The following is a 20,808-nucleotide window of genomic DNA, read 5'->3' on the forward strand; positions in this document are numbered from 1 at the left end:
GGACAGAACAGATTCTCCCACTGCATGGACAGAACACAGATCCCCCAGTGCCTGGACAGAACAGATCTCCCAGTGCCTGGACAGAAAAGATTCTCCCACCGCCTGGGCAGAACACAGATCCCCCCCCTGTCTGGACAGAACACAGATCCCCCACCGCCTGGACAGAACACAGATCCCCCATTGCCTGGACAGAAGAGACCCTCTACTCCTCGGACAGAACATTTCCTCCAGTACTTGGACCGAATAAGCAGTCTGCATAGACTTGGACCGGAAGAAGTCCTCAACTCCACTCCACACTCAGACTGACTTTGCATTTGGTTTGTTAGCTTTGGTTTGTTATCCCTAGTTGTATCTTGTTTTTTAATGATTTTTTATGTGCTTTGCTTTGTGTGCTGTGTATGAAGCCAAATTAAATGTGTAGTGAAATGTCCCTGAGTTTAGATGTAAACCTGCTTTAACCTTGCTCTACGACTGAACAAAGTTGACACCGTGGGGAAATCAGGACCCGTGTGTGCTCTGTAGCATGCTCGTGAACACACAGGCACACAGATATGTATACGCACGTATTTTCTACTGGTTCTGCTCCTTTGGAGAACGCCCGTTAACATCTTAACAGAGGGAAGCAAACGCTGTCACTCCACCCACAGGGATTAGCAGGTTCTTTTTTAACAGTATTTTCATCGGCACGTGCAGCTCTAAACCAAAGTGAGTTCTTGCTGCAAGCAAATAGATGAGCAGCACGGACTTTACACACGGTTCCCGCCAAACCTCTGGTCCAAACACTGGACCAATTTCAGTGAAGTTCTGTATCCAAGATACAAGTGCCGTGTGAGGCAGAGTGAGAAGGTAGTTAATCTGTGAGGGCTAGGCATGGGGTGAGGGAGGGCACAGGTGAGGGAGGGCACGGGGCTTTGTGTGGGGGAGGGCTGGGGCTCGGGTTGGGGGAGGGCTGGGGCTCGGGGCGGGGGAGGGCTCGGGGCTGGGGGTGGGGGAGGGCTCGGGGGTGAGGGGTTGAGGAGGGCACGGGGCTCCGAGAGTGGGGGAGGGCTCCGGGCTCGGACTGGCGCTCGGGGTGGGGGAGGGCATGGGGGAGGGGTGTGTGCCAACAGCGCCTGCGGTAATTTTCAGTTCACTGCGGTGCCAACAGATCATCCATGTTATGCTCCTAGAAATATTTTATAAACTTCCAGCCCGAAAAAACTTTAGGTATGTTTTTCTTTTGCTTTTATTACAAGCATATAATATTAATTGGCAAAACACTGAGTACAAGCTTCACTATCATAAAATCAAAACGTTTAAGCAATATTCCAAAAAAGATTTTAGACAAAAACTAGCCACCAATAGTACAAAAATTACACACCAACACAAAGCATAAAAAATGTAAACTTTCAAATTAAACAGTCAAAAATATGTATCTGCATTTTCATCTCAACAAACCGCGACAGCGTCCATGTGGCCACGTGTGACGGTCAGGTTAGTGGCGGCTCACACCCCTGAACCCTACACCATTTGGGGAAAAATGGTTTTCTTATACCCAATTCAGTTGTTGGAACAGACATTTGCACTAACGCTACACACGTTTTAGGGGACACTCAAACCACAGTCCCTCCTTCAGATGCGCTCGTGGACGTGGCGAACCCCACGTGATGCAGGCCAAGCGTGGGCGGGCATTCGCACAAACAGAGCCTCCTTGATGGCCCGGAGGCTACAGCCGCGCCACACCTGTCCCTGCCTCGCAGGGACAGAATGTGTCAAGATGACGGCTGGTTTGAATCACGGTTTTCTAATCTGATCTTGACCTACGTAGTTGGTTTAAATCCCAAGGCAGAGAGACACTTGGCTTATGGCGCTAAGGTCACACATGATGGAGCGTAAATGATTTCCTGAGGAAACAGAAACAGGATTTGTTCTGAGCTAAGTTTATTTTCAGTGTCTTAAGAGCACATCTAACACTCGCATGTAAAGTAGAAATCAGCTGACTCGTTTCTGGAACATTCAGCCCAATGACACGTTTTAAACTGCTATAAAATGCCATCCTGTGCACTCTGAGGAAGAAACGAAATGGATTTCTAAAGACTTCGCCACAAGGAGGCGTCAGAGGCCACACGCCCTGGAGGGCTCGGGAGCCCCTGTGGAAGTAGCACCCACACATCCGTGGTCTGGTCGGCGTGGGGCAGGGCACCCAAGGGCCGCACACGGGGTCTGAAAATAGGGGACCCAGGGTGGCCGCGAGGCCGGTCCGGGACGGCCACGTGCCGCTCCACGGTGGCCTGCTGGGTCTCGTGCCCTACGATACTGCTGGCAGGTGTTCTTGCACACACACACACACACACACACACACACACACACCATCCCCCAAAACAGCATTCTCGTAACAACAGTGAAAAGGAGAAACCAAATAGCTGAATGTACATATTTTGAAATTCCACCTACATTCCCTTTCAATTGAGCAGAAGAGATGCGGCATTACAATTTAAACAGATGTCTAGTAAATGCATCTTGGGACCTATTGCACAAAAGCATAAACAGTGCTCTGTATCTATATAAAAAAAAAAGTACAAATTAAAAGCTACTCAAAGTAAAAGAAGAAGCTTGCAAAACATGTCACAATTTCATTTTATATGCCTGTAAATAAAGCTGGACCACGGAAACCAAACAATCGGATGGGAAAATATGATAGAAGGCTTAAAATAGAATAAATAATTTTATAAAGTTTTCTTTTTTTTTAACCCCCCAAATCTTAAATTCAATATTTATATATTCTATCTGAATTTTCTATTTTCATGAAAACTGCATTTAGCGAGACCACGTGCTGGGCAGGGAGTCCCGCCGCCGCGGACAGTGACGCGGGAAGGTAACTGAACAGCTCTTGCTTACCAGCATAAACGGTCGTGAAAACTACTTCACAGTAACTCCATCTGTTAAAAAAAAAAACCTCGTAGGATCCAATCACTAACTGATCCTGGCTTTCATGCTGGAAGAAATTAAATTCAGCCTTTTGATGTGACACGAAAGCGTGACAGCGGGGAAGGGGCCACGGAAGCTGCCCTGGGACGCAGGCTCTGGGCTCCTGTCAGCTGAGGGGCGGGGTCCCCGGGGCCGTCCTGTAGTGAAGACAGTCTGCACGAGGAATCTTAGAAAAATAGGTACTTCTGCTGCTGAGGTTGCGTCAGGTTGACACGATTACAAAAGGGGTCACAGGAGGGCCAGCAGCCTGCCGGCCATGTCAGCACTGGCTCCGACCATCTCCACCTCTCCGTGTATTTAAGTACGTCCACTTAGCACCATAGCAAATTCAAGTGATTTCAAAGATAGCTACAAAGTTACAAATATATATTATGAGAGGATTACGGCGATACTCAGTCTAATCTGAACCGTGAGCCGATTCTGTTTGAATTTGGGTGCTTACACTGTTTCACCCTAACCCCCCTCCACTAACTACACAGGCAAATCCCCAAGTTCTAACGCTAACCCTAAAACCGCACTGTGGTAATGTATGGTTGTGCAGAGCGCTTCAGCAGTGATGTGTATTTTGAGGTAGACAGGTAATATTTACTCATACACATCTACTCATTAAACCTAGTAGAGCAACTCTAAAACACGATTTGGATGAGTAGCAAGCTTAGGTAACTGAACAATTCGAACAGTACTGGGAGTCCATGGGCTTAAATGAAGACGTGAATTTTGACCAATCCCTAACAATCTGTTGCTACGTTTGTAAAAGGCCTTACGTCAGAATCACTTGGACTGAGTTAATTGGGATGATTTTCTCGTCACCCAGATCAGGTCTCGTTAGTAGCTGCTCCTGACCTGTACGAAATGGGAAGCAGAAGAAACCCAACCGTAACTTTCGAAGCAAATGGAGAAAAAAATTCTGGTCAGTAAGGTGAAACAGTCCATGAACAAAGGTGGTGGACGGGGGCTGATGGACCCAGGGCCCCCAGCCTGCCTGCAGGGTGAGCGGAGGTGATGGCGGGGGGTCGGGGGGGGGCAGGAACCCAAAGCTCACTGAGGAAGCACGGTGCGGGGGGCAGAGGACAAGGACAGACACAGAACCCAGGACAACACTTTCACTGCCCCGGAAAATGGTTGCTTTCTCCTTCTTGCTTTACGTGTTCCAAGTTACTATTTTCAAGGAACAAATATTTATTCTCTAATTCCACAAAAATATTAACACTTGGGAGGAGAAAGGGGTTGACAAAATGTGTGCTGCCTGTGACCGGCACTTGAGAACATTAAGTCACTGAAAAAGCAGCCAGCAGGCTCCTCCCAGGCTCGGCTGGGAACAGCAACAGAGTGCCAGCCTTGTGCACAAGCAGGGGCGGGGGACAGCTTTCCAAGGGTGGACGTGGTGGGGACCGGAGCCTGTGCGCCTGGGGCACCGACCCTCATCCGACGGGAACACCCCCCAGAGCCACCACCCCTCCCTTCAGCAAGATGCAGATAGGAAGAATTAAGTGGGGCCCTCAGCCCTCGGAACCCGACGCGCACCAGTGATGTTTGAGAACAAGGGCGGCTCCGCCAGGCAGCGTGCGGCCGGCCTAGCCACCCCACCCTGCTGAGTGCGCCGCGTCCGGGGGCGTCTGGGGGGCGGTGGGGGCCCTTCCTCGCCTCGGGGCCGTGTGGCCCTCGGAGCCCGGAGCGCCAGGCGAGGCAGAGGCGCCGTCGGCTTTTCCCGTTTCCTAATGTGGAAATTAAATACCGTGGCTAACTCATTAATGGAAACCCCTTTTGGTATGCTTTTAAATTAAACCTTTATATACCTTCTAAGTCTTCAGGAAGCTAAAGGCAACATAAATAGCGTCATTCACCAGGAAAAGATATTTTCTCAATAACTTAGGAAGGGTTCAATAAACATCCAAGTATTTTCGAGGCTTATCGTGAACCCTAATTCATCAACTAAACTGAAATGACCAGATTTCCAAGGCCTGGAAAGCAAGCGAAGGTCGCGTGGCCACTGTGTTTACCATCCAGTCTGTGAGAGGCGCCTCTTCGGCCACTAAGACTGTGCAGTAAAGCGTTTCGTCGTCTCGTGACCGCGGTGCTGGTAGTGTCTTGGTGAGTGTGAGTTCTCTCATACAAAAGTTATAAATACTCTGTTCAGAAATCTGGTCCCCACGACACCTGCAGGGCGGCCACAGCCCGGGCGCGGCGGGGCCGGCCCAGGGCCGAGCTCAGAGCAAGTCCATCTTGGGTCTGTAGTGCAGCAGGAGAGGCGCCTTCTGCAAGACAAAGTCAGAGCGCGGCGCGTCACCATCGCCAGCTGCGGGGACAGGTAAGGGGGACGGGACGGGCCCCTTCCCTCTGCACAGCTGCTGCCCCACCCGGTCCCGCCCTTCCTCTTGGGGTCCTACTGGCTGTCACCCCCTTCTCCGGGCTGTCCCTCAAGCCGGGGATCCTGCCATCTGCTTCCTGCTTTAGAGCGGTACCCAAAGGCTTGTGGGCGTCCTCTGACCCCCACAGCTGACTGCGGGCAGCCGGCTTGGCCAGGAGGGGCGGTGCTCGCCTGAGGGCCCCGGCCACACCGACTCTGGTGTTGATGATTCCAGAATAATCCTGTGACTGAGTTGTCATTTCTAAGCTCTTAGTTGAAAATATGCACAGAAAAGCAGTTGTCATTTGTAGCAGATTCTGAAAATCAAATAACCCCATCTTTACAAAGTGACGGGTCTCACCTTGAATCTCCACCTCGTGACAACCACAAATTTGAGCGTGTGGTCCTTGCCCAGGATTTCCTCGTTGCATAAAATGTCCAGCTGGCGGGAGAAGAAGGCTTCAGTCAGGGTGCCTTGGGCACGGCGCTCAGCACACGTGGCCTCCGGTCTGCGCCAGCGATGCCGGTCGGGTCACACAAGTCAGTTGCCTGTGGCCGACGGGCCCCGTTTCCAGGTGGCACAGGTGGGGAGCACTCGGGAGGCCCCGCCCCAACCTATCCCAGGTCCAAAAGCACCTGGAGCTTGGGTCCACACCCACCACACGGCCCCCAGGGGGCGCTCAGCTGTTGTCACCCCAGAGCACCTGTCTCTCCACCTCAGTCCACCTCTTGGCCAAGCTTGTTCCTCTTACCTCAGTGGAGAAAGGTAATGGGCTCTTCAGATGGTCTTTCTCCTTTCTTTTTAAAAAAAGACTATTTTGAGAGCAGATCTAGGCTCACAGCAAACGTGAGGGAGGCACGGGGATGTCCCACGCCCCCTGCCCCCCCACAGCCTCCCCTGCGACCCACATCCCCACCAGGTGGTGCACCTGCTGGAGCTGATGCGTCGTCATCGCCCCGAGTCCACGGCAGGGTCACCCTTGGTGGTGCACGTCCCGTGGGTCTGGACGAGCGCGTGATGGCAGGCGCCCACCACCCTGGCGCTACACGGAGCTGCTTCGCTGCCCTAAAAATGCCCCGGGCTCCAGCTGTTCACCCTCCTCCCCCCTCCCCTCCCACCGTAGCCCCTGTGGTTCCGCCTTCTCCAGAATGTCCCACAGCTGGAAACAGATTGGCTTCTTTCCCTCATAACGTGCATTTAAGATCCGCACCACCCCCCCCCCGCCCCCCGGTCTCTTCATGGCTTCATAGCTGGCTTCTCTTTAGCATGAGTAAGAGTCCGCTGTCTGGGTGGATCACAGTTTATTATCATCGCCTACTACGGACATCTTGGTTGTTTCTTAGTTTGGGCAACTACGAGCACAGCTGCTACAAACACTGTGGGCAAGGTGCGTGCGTGTGGACGTAAGGTTTCAGTTACTTCAGGTGAACGCCAGGGAGCAGGACTGCTGGATCATGCGGTAAGAGTGTAATTCATTTTGTAGGAAACTGTCAACCTGTCTTGCAAACTGGCCACAGCATTCTGTGTTGCCACCGCCGCAAACAGGGGTCTGTTACTCCACACCCTCTCCAGCGTGTGGTGGTCAGAGGTCTGGACTTTGGTGTTCTGATAGGTGTGGAGTGTAATCTCACTGTTTTAATTTGTTTCCCTGATGACAAATGATGTGGACTCAAGTGGTCTTTTCAACTCCCTCAGGACGAGGGGAAGAAGCCCCCTACACTTGCATGAGGGCTGGGCAGGGGACACATGTGGGACCACCTGGGGCCAACTCGGAGGAGGAGACTGTCCTGACGCCGAACCCCACCTCCCCCAGGCGTGCCTCTCACCCACACCAACCCTCTCCTCTGGACAACCTCACCATGACCCCGGGGGCCAAATGGCACCACACACCAAGGACCCCAACCTTGACCCGGGGCCCTGACACTCACCTCCCACTTTCCCTCTCCACTGTGTGCAGGCAGTGGCCACAGCGGCCTGTCTCGAGAGGCCGTCCACCTGGGTGCTCATTCCCGACCCTTCTTCCCTCTAGTAGCCCCGCCGAAAACACCAGCACATCATTTTGGCTCTCTCAGTATCAGTCTCCTGTGCCTTCCCTGAAACACCACCACTGGGGGGCTTCACACTTAATCTCCTGGAGTTCTGCCTGGACGCCAGGAGGCCACACTCCCCTGGGGTCTCTGGGGCTTTCTATCACCAGTTCATTCCTTTTTACTGGTTTTTTTTTTTTTTTTTAATGTGATAAAATACACATAAAATTTACCATTTTAACCGTTTTTTACGTGGGCAGCTCCATGGCATTGGGCACATTCGCAGTTGTGAACATCCCCAGCCTCCACCTCCAGAACTCTCTCATCATTGGGACACTCTGCTCCATGAAACACTAGCTCCCCGTCTCTCCCCCCCGCCCCAGCTTCTGACCCCCACCATCCACTGTCTGTCTCTATGATCTGCGTCCCCCACGGGCCTCCTGTAAGTGGAATCATCCGGTGCTTGTCCCCTCGCGACCGGCTTATTTCACGGAGCACAATGTCCTCCAGGTCCATCCGTGTGGTGGCAGGCAGCAGGACGTCTTTCCCGTTCGTTCGAGGCCGAGGAACATTCCGCCGTGTGGATGGACCACGTTTTCTTACCCACGCATCTGTCGACGGACACTGGGTTCTGGCACATCTTAGCTGATGTGAACAGTGCTGCTGTGAACGTGGGGTGCACACACCTCTTCAACGTCATTCTTCTGCGTATGGATGTGCAGTTTCCCCAGCACCATTTGTTGAGAAGACTGTCTTTTCCCCATTGAGTGGTTTTGACACCCTCGCTGGACGTCATTTGACCACATACGTGAGGGTTTATTTCTGGGCTCTTTATTCTACTCCATAGACCTAGATGTCTGTCTTTATGCCAAGATTGTTTTGGCTATTCAGGGTCCCCTGAAATTTCATATAAAATTTAGGATGGGTTTTTTAATTTCTGCAAAAAACATCATTGGGATTTTGATAGGCATTGCTTTGAGTGTAGATTGTTTAGGTAATATTATCATTTTAACAATTTTTTTCAAGTTTGTTTGTTTATTTATTTATTTATTTTGAAAGAGAGAGAGAGAGTGCATGCGCAAGCGGGGAAGGGGCAGAGACAGAGGGACAGAGTCCCTAGCAGGCTCCTCACTGTCAGCGCAGAGCCCAACATGGGGCTCGATCCCACAACTGCGAGATCACAACACGAGCCGAAATCAGGAGTCGGATGCTTAACCAACTGAGCTGCCCAGGTGCCCCACAATCCTTTCGATTTCTCTAGAACTATGACAATGCCTCTACTTTCATTTCAGATCTCAGTAATTTTTTTTTAGTCCATTAGTTAGAAGTTTGTCAACTTTGTTGATCTTTTCAAAGAACTGCTGACTTTCTCTACTGTTTTTCTGTTCTCTACTCCATTTATCTCTGCTCTGATCTTTATTATTTACTTCCTTCTGCTAGCTTTGGGTTTAGTTCTTTTTCTACTTCAAGTTGTAAATCTAGGTTGTTGATGAGACCTTTCTTGTTCTTAACGTAAGTATTTACAGTTGTAAATTTCCCATTGGCACTGCTTTTGCTTTACCCCAAGGGTTTTGGTAAGTTGTGTTTTTGTTTTCATTTGTCTGTAAGTATTTTCCAATTCCTCTTTGATTCACGACTTCTTTAAAAGTGAGTTGTTTAGGGGCGCCTGGGTGGCGCAGTCGGTTAAGCGTCCGACTTCAGCCAGGTCACGATCTCGCGGTCCGGGAGTTCGAGCCCCGCGTCGGGCTCTGGGCTGATGGCTCAGAGCCTGGAGCCTGTTTCCGATTCTGTGTCTCCCTCTCTCTCTGCTCCTCCCCCGTTCATGCTCTGTCTCTCTCTGTCCCAAAAATAAATAAACGTTGAAAAAAAAAAAAAAGTGAGTTGTTTAATTTCCACAGTTTTGCAAACTTTCCAGTCTTCCTTCTGTTAGTGATTTCTAATGTCACGCTGCTGTGATCAGAGAAGGTGCTTTGTAAAGTATCTATCTTTTAAAATCTATTGAGGCAATGTGTGCCTGCCCTCCTCTTGTAAGGACCTTTGTCACTGAATTTAGGGTCCAGCTAGATGATCTAGGATGATCTCTTCATCTCAAGATTCTTGACGCATCGACAAAGGCCTTTTTTCAAATCACGTCATATTCACATGTTCTAGGGGTTAGGAGATGAACACATCTTTTAGTGGAGTCATCATTTCACCTGCGACAGACAGTCTGCCTTCTGGTCCCCCCAAGTCCACATCCATCCCACATGTAAAATATACTCACCCCATCCCAACATTCCCAAGAGTCTCAACCCATTCCAGTAGCAGCTCCAAATTCCAAAATCTCCTTGGACACCATTAGCCAACAGTCCCAGACCTTCCCTTCCAAAGCATATGAATCATGCAGAGGTGAGGCTCTGGGTATCCACCTGGGTTGAAATTCTTCTCTAGCTGTGGGTCCTATGAAACTAAAATCACATTGTCTGCTCCCCATATACGAGGTTGGGAAAAACACAGGATATTCCTCCTCCAAAGGGTAATATATTAGAAGAATAGAGGGTTCACTGGTCTCAAGCAAGTTTGTAAACCAGGCAGAGAAACAGCACTGTGGGTTGAGTGAGATTCTGCTCTCTGGGCCCACGACGGCCTCACCATCTGGGCCTAAGGCTCTGCCCTGGGACTCATTTCTTCTTCACGAAGCGTAGCTCTGTCAGCCTATCTCCGGCCTGCAAAACTTTGGAAGTCCGACAGCCTGTTCTTGTTTCTTCCCGTCTCTGTCCCCTTCAGGAAAAGGTGATGGTCATTCTGCTGGTACAACATTCTCAAAAACGTTGTGGGTCTCCCATATGTGTTATGGATCCAGGCCATTAGACAGGATGGTTCTCCACAGATCCATTCCTAGTTTCTGTGAGACAGTCGAGTCACACATCCAATGTCTTCAGCAAAAGGTTGTCCAGCCACACTCTCCACCTTCCCTCCAGAGCATGCTTTCCCAACAGTGAAACCCTAGTATTCCGGTCTGTTTGTAGTCGGGACAGGCCTAAGTGCTGGCTCCTTTTTGCTTAGCAGTCCCTTCCCCAACTCATATCTCTCATATTTTACTGACAGCAGCAAGACACTGGACCACACCTTCACACTTGGCTTGGAGACCTCCTGGGCCAAATACCCAAGTTCATCACCTCCACGTGGTCAGAGGGCGCAGTCCCCCTGTGCTTGCTGCCACCGTGTGATGGTGACTGCTTTTCTTCTGCGTCCTCTCTTCCTTGTCAGAAGCATACTTCACGTTCCTATTTCTACCAACATTGTGCTTGTGGTGACATGTATCCTCCTAGGTGACAGAGTGGTTTCCCTGCGCCCCTCACCTCCTTTGGGGCCACCAGAGTCACCTTAAATGACCTTATTTCCAACAGCAACCCAGCCTTTTTCATCGTCTCTCAAAATTCTTCCAGCCTCCACCAGTGATTCAAGTCCAAGGCCATGTCCACATTTCTAGGTATTTGTTACAGCAGCACCCCACTTCCTGGTACCAAAATCTGTTCTGGTTTCCTGTAGCAGCTGTGACAAAGTACCCTAAACCTGGTGGTTTAAAACAACAGGAATTTACTTCCTCACAGATGTGGAGTCCAGAGCCCAAAATCAAGGCCCTGGCAAAGCTGAGCTCACTCTGGAGGCTCTAGGGGAGGATCCTTCCTGTCTCTTCCAGCTTTGGGTGGCTCAGGTGCTCCTGGGCTTGTGGCCACATCACCCCCTGTGACTCTGCCCTCACATCACCTCCTCCTCTGTGTGTGTGTCTCAAATTCCCTCTGCTCTCTCTTGTAAGGACACTCGTCATTGGATTTAGGGCCCGCTCGGGACATTCACGGGTTATCTCATCTCATGATTCTTATCTTAATTATAGATCCTTACTCAATTTAGAAAAAAATACTTTTCCCCAAAAGGTCACATTTACAGATTCTGGGGTATGTGGACATATTTGGGGGGCTACTGCTCAACCTACTACTCCCTCTGAAACATTCCTCAAGTTTGTCCAATTCTGCCGTCTGCAGTGCACCACCCTGGTCCGCCTCCCCTGGACTCTTGCCACTGATGCCCCTGCTGGCCTCTCCTGCTTCCGTTTCTGGGCCCCAGTGACCCATTTTCCTCACGGCCTGAGGACTATTTTAAAGCTATACCTCTTGCCTCCTTCTCCTTGCACTTAATTACGCACAACTGACTCCTACTGACGACTCACATCCTAGCGTAAGTGCTCGCCCAGCCCTCCGTCCACCAGCCCCGCGCATACCCGCCGCCCATCATCCCCACAAGATCTTGACCTGCCCACCTGTTCACTGCCACCCAGCAGGCAGTCAGCCCTCCATTTGTGAAAGAACAGAGTCTCTCTGAGATGAAACCCCCCCGCACGGTCACACTGTCCCCACCGCCCGCCAGCACTCTCTCCCGTTGTGGGGGCTCCCCACACTCCATCTGGCCTTCCCTCCACTCTTGTCATCACCATGTCTCATGTCACGCTGTCTGGTGGTACGCAAAACAAACTGAGAGTTTTGTTTTCTGACGTCAAAACAACAAAAACCCCACAAAGAACCGTAGAAGTATCGCTTTTACAAATGAGAACCGGTTTGTCATAGTTTCTGTTTGTGGCCTAACTATTACCTCGTTGAAAGACGAAAGGTTAAGTTTTTTGGCGATGAACTTCTTCAGGTGCAGGACGGTCGCCTGGGCCGAGCAGCGGATCCACTTTCGCTTCAAGCCCCGCAGTTTGCTGCTGTTGCACTCCAGACAGATGCTCACCTGTGGGAGGAGGACACAGCTGGGCAGCCCCGCAGACAGGGGTCCGCAGGCTGCCTCTCAGGGCCCCTGCTCCCGTGCCCACTCGTTACGTCAGACGCGAGAATGCGGACTTCGTGAAATCAGACGTCTGTCTGACCTCAACACTGTGGGAGAGGGTTTCGTTTTACTCACATTCTCTTAAAATCTCTGTTTACCATTTTGTGAAATATAATCTAACAGTGTCTTGTATTCTGTCTTATAAACATACTACTTGAAAGTAAATCTGAGGGGCACCTGGGTGGCTCAGTCGGTTGAGCGTCTGACTCTTGATTTCAGCTCAGGTCTAGAGCCCAGGGTCGTGGAATCAAGCCCTCGTCAGGCTCCGCACCGAGCTCGGAGCCTGCTTGAGATTCTCTCTCTCTCCCTGCCCTCCCTTGATCGTGTGTGTTCTCGCTCTTTCAAAGAAAAATAAACAAATAAATATTTAAAGTAAATCTGAGAATTATTTATCCGTTGTCCAGATGGCGCTGGTCTCAGAGTTTAGCTGATGCAGACACAGCCTGTCCTGAGCTTCCGGCTGGTGGGACACATGTGCGTCTTCCCACAGGGCCCGGGCCGAGTGTTCTGCTGGCATGAGGGGGAAGGACACACGGCCATCTGAAGCGGGTGCCCCTGCCTACGCGAGATGCACCAAAGAAGGCTTCATAAAGGAAGTAAGTGTGAAGCATGGCTTTGAAGGAGGATGGCAGACTGACTAGAGAAAAAGTACTCTTAGCACAGGAAAAAGCACGAGCGAAACCACAAAGTTTGAAAGTTCATAGTCCCTCTTGGATGATCAACAGGACAGGGGATCACGGTAGGTCATGTAACAAGGAACCAAAAGGTAACGAAATAAAAGGGATTCTAGCCCACGGGATGCCTGGCAGATGCAATACCAAGGACCCCAGGCCACGAAGGCCACAAAGCGTTGCAGAGAAGGTCCGGCCGGACAGCGCCTCCAAAGAGTGAGTCTGCAGTAGCAGCCACAAAACAATGGCACAATCAGGGGCGCCCGGGGGGCTCAGATCACGATCTCGCCATTCAGAGTTCGAGTCCCGCGTCGGGCTCTGTGCTGACAGCTCGGAGCCCGGAACCTGCTTCGGATTCTGTGTCTCCCTCTCTCTCTGCCCCTCCCCCGCTCTCTCTCTCTCAAAAACAAAGATTAAAAAATATTTAAAAGCTGGCACAGACTCTCGAAAATTCAGATAAAAGAATTAACAAGGAATTAATGGAAATATGTAGGCCTAAAATCACTAGAGATACAAAAGAAGGAATTAAAAACAGAACATACTATGAATAAAGGACAGGTATAAAAGATAAGCAACTACAACTTCTAAAAATAAAAGCAGAGTCACTTAGACTAAAAACTCACAGGTGGCCGAACCACAAATTAGTCTCAGCTGAAGGCAGACTAATTTCCTACAAGACCAATATGAAGAAATTACGTAAAAGAAGTACAGAGGCCAAGGGGTCAATTAAAATAACAAAACAAAGGAAAAGTAAGAGACAGGGTAATGGACCGAGGTGTCTGACAAACTTGTAACGGGTTCTGGAGGAAGAAGGCAGGAGAAGGGAAAGGCAAAATTTAAGAAATAACGACTAAGGATCTCCCCCAAATAATGGAGGACATAGATTCTCAGATTTAGGAAGCAAAATAATAATAAGAAAGAAAGAAAGAAAGAAAGAAAGAAAGAAAGAAAGAAAGAAAGAAAGAAAGAAAGAAAAGGAACCCTACACCTACACACAAGTGGGGAAGGTGCCAGGAAGGAGCAGGGGACAGCTCTCCAGATGTGGCCACGGAGCCTGGAAAGCAAGGCGCTGGCAGAAAATGCACAGAGAAATTACCACTCAAGACTTAAAATGAAACAAAGCCATCTGTAAACAAAACAGAGAACGACTAGGAGGGGGTACAGTTGAAGAAAAGAGACCCATGTCCAGGAGGAAGACATGGGAAGCCACAGAAAGGTGAGCCGGGAGGCGGGACAAGAGTCCGCGGCCGGTTTGGGTCTGGGAAGAGAGAAAGGAGGCGGGAGGGTGGCCCCAGGCAGAGTGAGCAAGGCCCTTGTGTCATTCGGGGAAAGGGAGATTCTCGTTAACTTCAGACCTTTAAAAAATGTAAACATTCATTTTAGAATTTCACAGCCACTAAAAGAATAAAAATAGGACATATAACTTGTCAACTAGTTGCTAAGTAGAGGCAAAAAAGGGATTGAAGAAAACTTACTAATTCAATAGAAGGTAAGAATGGGGGGAACATAAAAAAACATGAATGGACAGCACAAAGAAACTCAGAGTTACTGTTAATCACGGTAAATGGAAAACGTGAAATAACTTGTCAGCTAAAGAAAGTTTCTCATTTGATTTTTTAAAAAAACCCAGTTCTGTGTTGTGACAGGCGTCACATTTAAGAAAGTTAGGAAAAAAATGGAAATACCAAGCAAATATTAACCAAAGAAAGCTGACACAGCTACATTGATATTAGAAAAAGCAGACTTGAAGAAAGAAAGCGTAATCACAAAAAATTCCCTAAGGATGGGAAACACTTCTAAACTTGAGTGCACCTGGGAACAACCTTAAACTGAATGAAGGTTGAGGGACAGTAAAATCCTTAAGTGTGATGGGGGCCTTCTGTGTGCTTCTCTGTAAGTGCCAGACTGAATTCTGTCGCCAGCAGTGGACACCTGTCAGGACACAGGACACCTGGCCATCTGTTCCCCAAGCCCAGAGCAACAGGCATCATGCAGACCAGGGTGCGGTAAGCAGATGCAAGTTAGAGACCAACAAGAAGCCCTAAGCACCACCGCTGGGCTCTACGTGTGCACAGGGGAAGGGGGGTAAGAAACTATTTGCTTCACTCAGGTTTGCGTGGATGTGGGGGCAGCAGGGATGGTCGCAGGGGTGCTCAGGTTATATCTTTCATATGATATGAACTCGGAAGTACATGAGTGTGTCACCTGTTTAAACACACTAAAGTATGTTTTTAACGGCCTCATTGGAGTATAATTCATACGTATGTTTTTCGCATACACTTCAATAGTATTTAGTAAACTTACAGACCTGTGCAGCCACCACCAGAATCCAGTTTTACATAATTTTCACCACCCCATAAAGACCCACATCCTGCTTTGTGCTCAACCCTTGCTCCTGCCCAGCCCCAGGCACCCAACTACCTCCTGTTTCTAAGATTGGCCTTTGGGGGACAGCGTACACAAATGGAACTGTGCAACATGTAGTCTTCTGCATCTGACTTCTTTGCCTCGTAAAGTCCTTCCGAGTGTCACTGTGGTGTAGCAGGTGCTGGGGTCATTGTTTTTCACTGCTGACCAGAACGTCCCTGTATGCGTGGACCACATTTTGTCTATCTGAAGTTCGCACTGTTCCCTGGCTTGGCTATCATGAGTGTGATAGCCCTGCTGTGAACATTCATGTACAAATCCTTGTGTGAATAGGTTTCCATATACACCTAGGAAAAGTGCAGGGTTGGATGGTTAGCTTATGCTGAACTCCTTAGGAAACTGCCACACTGTTTTCCCAAGTGGCCACACCATTTTATGTTCCTGCCAGCACCTGCCAGCACCTGCCAGCACGCTACAAGGGCCCCATTCTTCCACATCCTTGCCAACACTTGCCAGTGGCTGTCTTTTTGATGGCGGCCATCCTAGTGGGTATAAAACGGGGTTTCATTATAGTTTTAATTTCTATTTCCCTAAGAGGCTCATGACATTGAACGTCCTTTCACGTGATTACTAACCAGTTTTATGTCTTCTTCGGTGAAACATCTACCGAAATCTCTTATCCATTTCTTATCTGGATTATCTTCTTACTGAGTTATAACAGATATATAGTCTAGATACAAGTCCTTTATCAGAAATATGATTTGCAGAGGAGTCAAAATGGTGGAGAAGTAGAGGGATCGCAATTTCCCTCGTCCCTCAAACACAGGAGTATCGACGTCACAACACGTGGAACACCCATGAAATCAGTCTGCGGAGAGACAGAAAAATCTCCACAGGTGGACAGAGACAGCTTGGCAGGACAGAGGTGTGTGTATGCGAATCAGAAAAGATAAAACGGTCAGCGTAAGCATGGAGCGGGGAAACCCTTTAGTGGAGACAAAAGGAAGAGAAAGAGAGGCTGTGGAAGTGTGGCGTTATATCTGGACAAGAGAAAAACCTCTCCGGACCACAGACGGGGGGACGAGAAACACAGAGAGTGCCAGTTTCTACTTTGCAAACAGCCTCAGAAGCTAAAGATGGTAATTATCAGGGGTGTGTGACTTTCTCCAGACCAGAGCCGGGTGCATGGGCCTGGTGGGGAGGGAGCCCGCTTGGGCGTGATAGCGATCTCAGGGGCGCACTGGGAGAGAGCGGTCCCTCCTTTGAGTACTGTGGGAAGAAGGTGTATTGCCCTCCTCAAGGAAAAAAGACCTTGCAGGTGCCAGCCAGATGCCCTTTGTCGGCTGGGCGGAGTGGCTTTATTCCAGAACCAGGACCGTGTAGAATGGGACTCTTTAAGACGTCAGGTTTCGAATCTCAGCTGAGTGCCCGGGAGGCACGGGAGACTGTGGAGCGAGACAAGCTGGCCTCCCACGCTGCTCTGTGAGGACCACCTGAACAGCGTGGTTTGGGACACCCAGTCCAGGGAGGAGAGACTGGGGTGTTGCCATTTTTCTCCCAATCACCAACACACTGGGGCTTCAGGGAACAGGACAGCGGCCCCCAGTGGAGGCGGGGCCTGCTTACACCCACCCCCCCCCCCCCCCCGTGCCTGGTAACTGCGTGTCGACCAGAGTGAGATTGACACTGACCCGACCAGACGGCCCCTCCTCCAGACCAGAGCTGCCACCGGTCCCAGGCGCCAACACAGAATCGTCCTGTGGTTTTGTTTGGTACTTTTAAAAATTTTAATATTATTATTTTTTTCTCTTCTCTTCTCTCTCTTTTCCCTTCTTTTTCTTTCCACTCTCCTCTTTTTTTCTCCTCCCTTGGGAATCAGCCTCATGGTTTCTGATTTGACTTTTGGTTAATTCTTATTATATATATTTTTTTCTTTTTTTTCTTTCTTTCTCTGTTCTGGTTGTTTGCTTAATCAGGCATCTTTATTCTTTTTACCTTTTCTGTATCTCTTTCTTCTTTATTTTCCTCTCTCTCTCTGGATTAAGCCTTATAGTTTCTTCGATTCTCTACCTGGTCTTTTTTTTCCACACCTTTCATTTCTCTCTTTGTATGGGATAATGTTTCTCCCCCTCTCCTTTTTCCTTTTTCCAGGGTTACTTCAACAAACAAATCAAAGAACACCTGATGGAAGGCCCAAACCACCACTACAAATAGGGAGATAAAGCAACCAGAGTCACAACAACAGAGAGCATGCAACACACTCCAAAAACACCTCCTCAAGGGTCAGGCATTGCACTCTGTATGGCTTCTTTTTAATATAGTAGTGCTTGCAGGTGCAGGGCACATAACAAGCTTTTAAAACACATAAGGGACAGAAAACTAGCCAAAATGACGAAACGGAAGAATTCTCAAAAGAAATTCTGGGAAGAAATGACACCCAGAGAATTGTTCAAAACAGATATACACCACATATCTGAACAAGAATTTAGAATAATAGCCATAAGACATTAGCTTGGAAAAAAAAGCATAGAAGACAGCAGAGAATCTCTTGCTGCAGAGATCAGGGACCTAAGAAATAGTCACGATGAATTAAGAAATGTTGTAAATGAGGGGCAAAATAAACTAGATGCAGTGACATAAAGGATGGAATAAGCAGAGGAGAGAATAAGTGAAAGAGATGATAAAATTATGGAAAATGATGAAGCTGAGAAAAAGAGGAAATTACTAGACCACGAGGGGAGAATTAGAGGACTAAGTGATTCTATGAAACCTAATAATATCTGTATCACAGGAGTTCTAGAAGAAGAGAAAGGGGAAGAAGGTTTATTTGAACAAATTATGGCTGAGAACTTCCCTAGATTGGGGAAGGACACAGACATCCAAGTCCAGGAGCCACAGAGAATTCCCTTCAAAATCAACAAAAACAGGTCAACACCACAACATAGCATAGTGAAACTGGAAAAACACAAGGATAAAGAGAGAATTCTGAAAGCAGCTAGGGACAAATGGTCCTTAACCTACAAGGGTAGACATATAAGGGTAGTAGCAGAGCTGTGCACTGAACCTTGGCAGACCAGAAGGGAGTGGCAGGAAATACTCAATGTGCTGAACAGGAAAAATATGCAGCCAAGAATCCTTTATCGAGCAAGGCTGTCATTCAGAATAGGAGGAGAGATAAAGCCTTTTCCAGACAAACAAAAATTAAAGGGAGTTCATGGCCACTACCAGCCCTGCAGGAGATCCTAAGGGGGACTCTGAGTGGAAAGCAGCAAAGACTACAGAAGACCAGACACATCACTGCAAGCACAACCTAAATTACTGAAGCCCAATTGTAACGTGACTTTCTCCACAAAGACGCAGCTCTGCAGACTACTGTGGAAAAGAGCATCTTCTGCCATGTTCATTCTAACATATGTGTTCCTCCTATCCCGACTTTCTTAAGCGTTTTTATAAAGACACGATGCTGTATTTTGTCAAATGCTTTTTCTGCACCTATTGACAGGATCATATGGTTTCTATCCTTTCTTCTACTAATGTGATATATCACGTTGATTGATCTGCAAATACTGAACCAGCTCTGCACCCCAGAAGTGAATCCCACTTGGTCATGGTGAAGAATTCTTTTAATATTAAGAACATCAAAAAAGCCGTATATGAAAGGCCTACAGTTAAAAACTGAGAGCTTTCCTCCTGAGATCAGGAACACAACAGGGATGTCCACTCTCACCACTGTCATTTAACATAGTGTTGGAAGTCCTAGCCAATCAGACAACAAAATGAAATAAAATGCATCCAAATTGGCAGTTTGAAGAAGTCAAACTTTCACTTTTTGCAGATGACATGATACTGTACATGGAAAACCTAAAAGACATCACCAAAAAACTGCTAGACCTGATATGTGAACTCTGCAAAGTCACAGGATATAAAGTAATGGACAGAAATTGGTATACACCAATAATGAGGCAACAGAAGGAGATACCAAGGAATCAATCCCGTTTAGAATCGCACCAAGAACCACAAAATACCTAGGCATGGGGCGCCTGCATGGCTCAGTCAGTTAAGCAGTCGATTTTGGCTCAGGTCATGATCTCGCGGTTTGTTGGTTGGCCTCTCTGCTGACAGCTCAGAGCCTGGAGCCTGCCTCGGATTCTGTGTCTCCCTCTCTCTTTGCCTCTCCCTCACTTGTGCTCTGTCTCTCAAGAAGAAATAAATGCTAAAAAAGAACAAACAAACAAACAAAAAAACCCAAACAACCTAGGAATAAACCTAACCAAGGAGGTAAAAGATCTGTATGCTGAAAACTATAGAAAGCTTATGAAGGAAATTGAAGAAGACACAAAGAAATGGAAAAACGTTCCATGCTCATGGGTTGGAAGAACAAATACTGTTAAAATGTCAATACTACCCAAAGCAATCTATCTACACATTCAATGCAATCCCAATCAAAATAGCACCAGCATTCTTCACAGAGCTAGAACAAACAATCCTAAAATGTGTATGGGATCACAAAAGACCCCAAATAGCCAAATGTTGAAAAAGAAAACCAAAGCTGGAGGCATCACAATCCCAGCCTCGTAGCCTGTACTACAAAGCTGTCGTCATCAAGACAGTATGGTACTGGCACAAGAACAGACACATAGATCAACGGAACAGAACAGAGAACCCAGAAATGGACCCACACACGTATGGCCAACTAATCTTTGACAAAGCAGGAAAGAATATTCAACAGAATCAAGACAGTCTCTTTAGCAAATGATGCTGGGAAAACTGGACAGCAACATGCAGAAGAATGAACCTGGACCACTTTCTTACACCAGACACAAAAAGAAACTCAAAATGGATGAAAGACATGAATGTGAGATAGGAAACTATCAAAACCCTAGAGAAGAAAACAGGCAACAACCTCTCTGACCTCAGCTGCAGCAACTTCTTACTCGACACATCTCCGAAAGCAAGGGAATTAAAAGCAAAAATGAACTATTGGGACCTCATCAAGATAAAGAGCTTCTGCACAGTGAAGGAAACAATCAACAAAACTAGAAGGCAACTGACAGAATGGGAGAAGATATTTGCAAATGACATATCAGATAAAGGGTTAGTATCCAAAATCTAGAAAAAAACTTATCAAACTTAACACCTGAAGAACAAATAATCCAGTGAAGAAAGGGACCAAAGACATGAACGGACACTTTTCCAAAGAAGACATCCAGATGGCCAACAGACACATGAAAAGATGCTCAACATCACTTATCACCAGGGAAATACAAATCAAAACCACAGTGAGATACCACCTCACATCAGTCAGAGTGGCCAAAATTAACAACTCAGGAAACAACAGATGTTGGTGAAGATGAGGAGAGAGGGGAACCCTCTTGCACTGTTGGTGGGAATGCAAACTGGTGCAGCCACTCTGGAAAACAGTGTGGAGTTTCCTCAAAAAATTAAAAATAGAACTACCCTATGACCCAGCAATAGCACTACTAGGAATTTATCCAAACAGGAGTGCTGATTCACAGGGGCACATGCACCCCAATGTTTACAGCAGCACTATCAATAATAGCCAAA

General features: G+C 48.1%; 1 protein-coding gene across 4 annotated transcripts in view; it reads right to left on the bottom strand.

Annotated features, from left to right (window-relative positions):
* Positions 1–1,207: 1,207 nt before the first annotated feature.
* PCGF3 (polycomb group ring finger 3) overlaps positions 1,208–20,808 on the bottom strand; it is a 56,320-nt gene continuing 36,719 nt past the window's right edge. For 2 of the 4 annotated variants that reach the window (XM_040490078.1, XM_040490069.1), the window contains exons 9-11: positions 11,972–12,109; positions 5,676–5,756; positions 1,208–5,222 (exon numbers count right to left, since the gene is read on the bottom strand). In XM_040490078.1, coding sequence (XP_040346012.1) covers positions 5,175–5,222; positions 5,676–5,756; positions 11,972–12,109 — 267 coding nt within the window. In that variant the 3' untranslated portion in view covers positions 1,208–5,174. Of the gene's footprint in view, positions 5,223–5,675; positions 5,757–6,243; positions 6,381–9,220; positions 10,898–11,971; positions 12,110–20,808 lie in introns of those variants that run through there. The other 2 variants (XM_040490087.1, XM_040490092.1) reach the window with 2 other exon arrangements.

Source organism: Herpailurus yagouaroundi, unplaced genomic scaffold (assembly GCF_014898765.1).
Source record: "Herpailurus yagouaroundi ecotype Mexico unplaced genomic scaffold, PumYag 28, whole genome shotgun sequence".
NCBI classification, from domain to species: domain Eukaryota; kingdom Metazoa; phylum Chordata; class Mammalia; order Carnivora; family Felidae; genus Herpailurus; species Herpailurus yagouaroundi.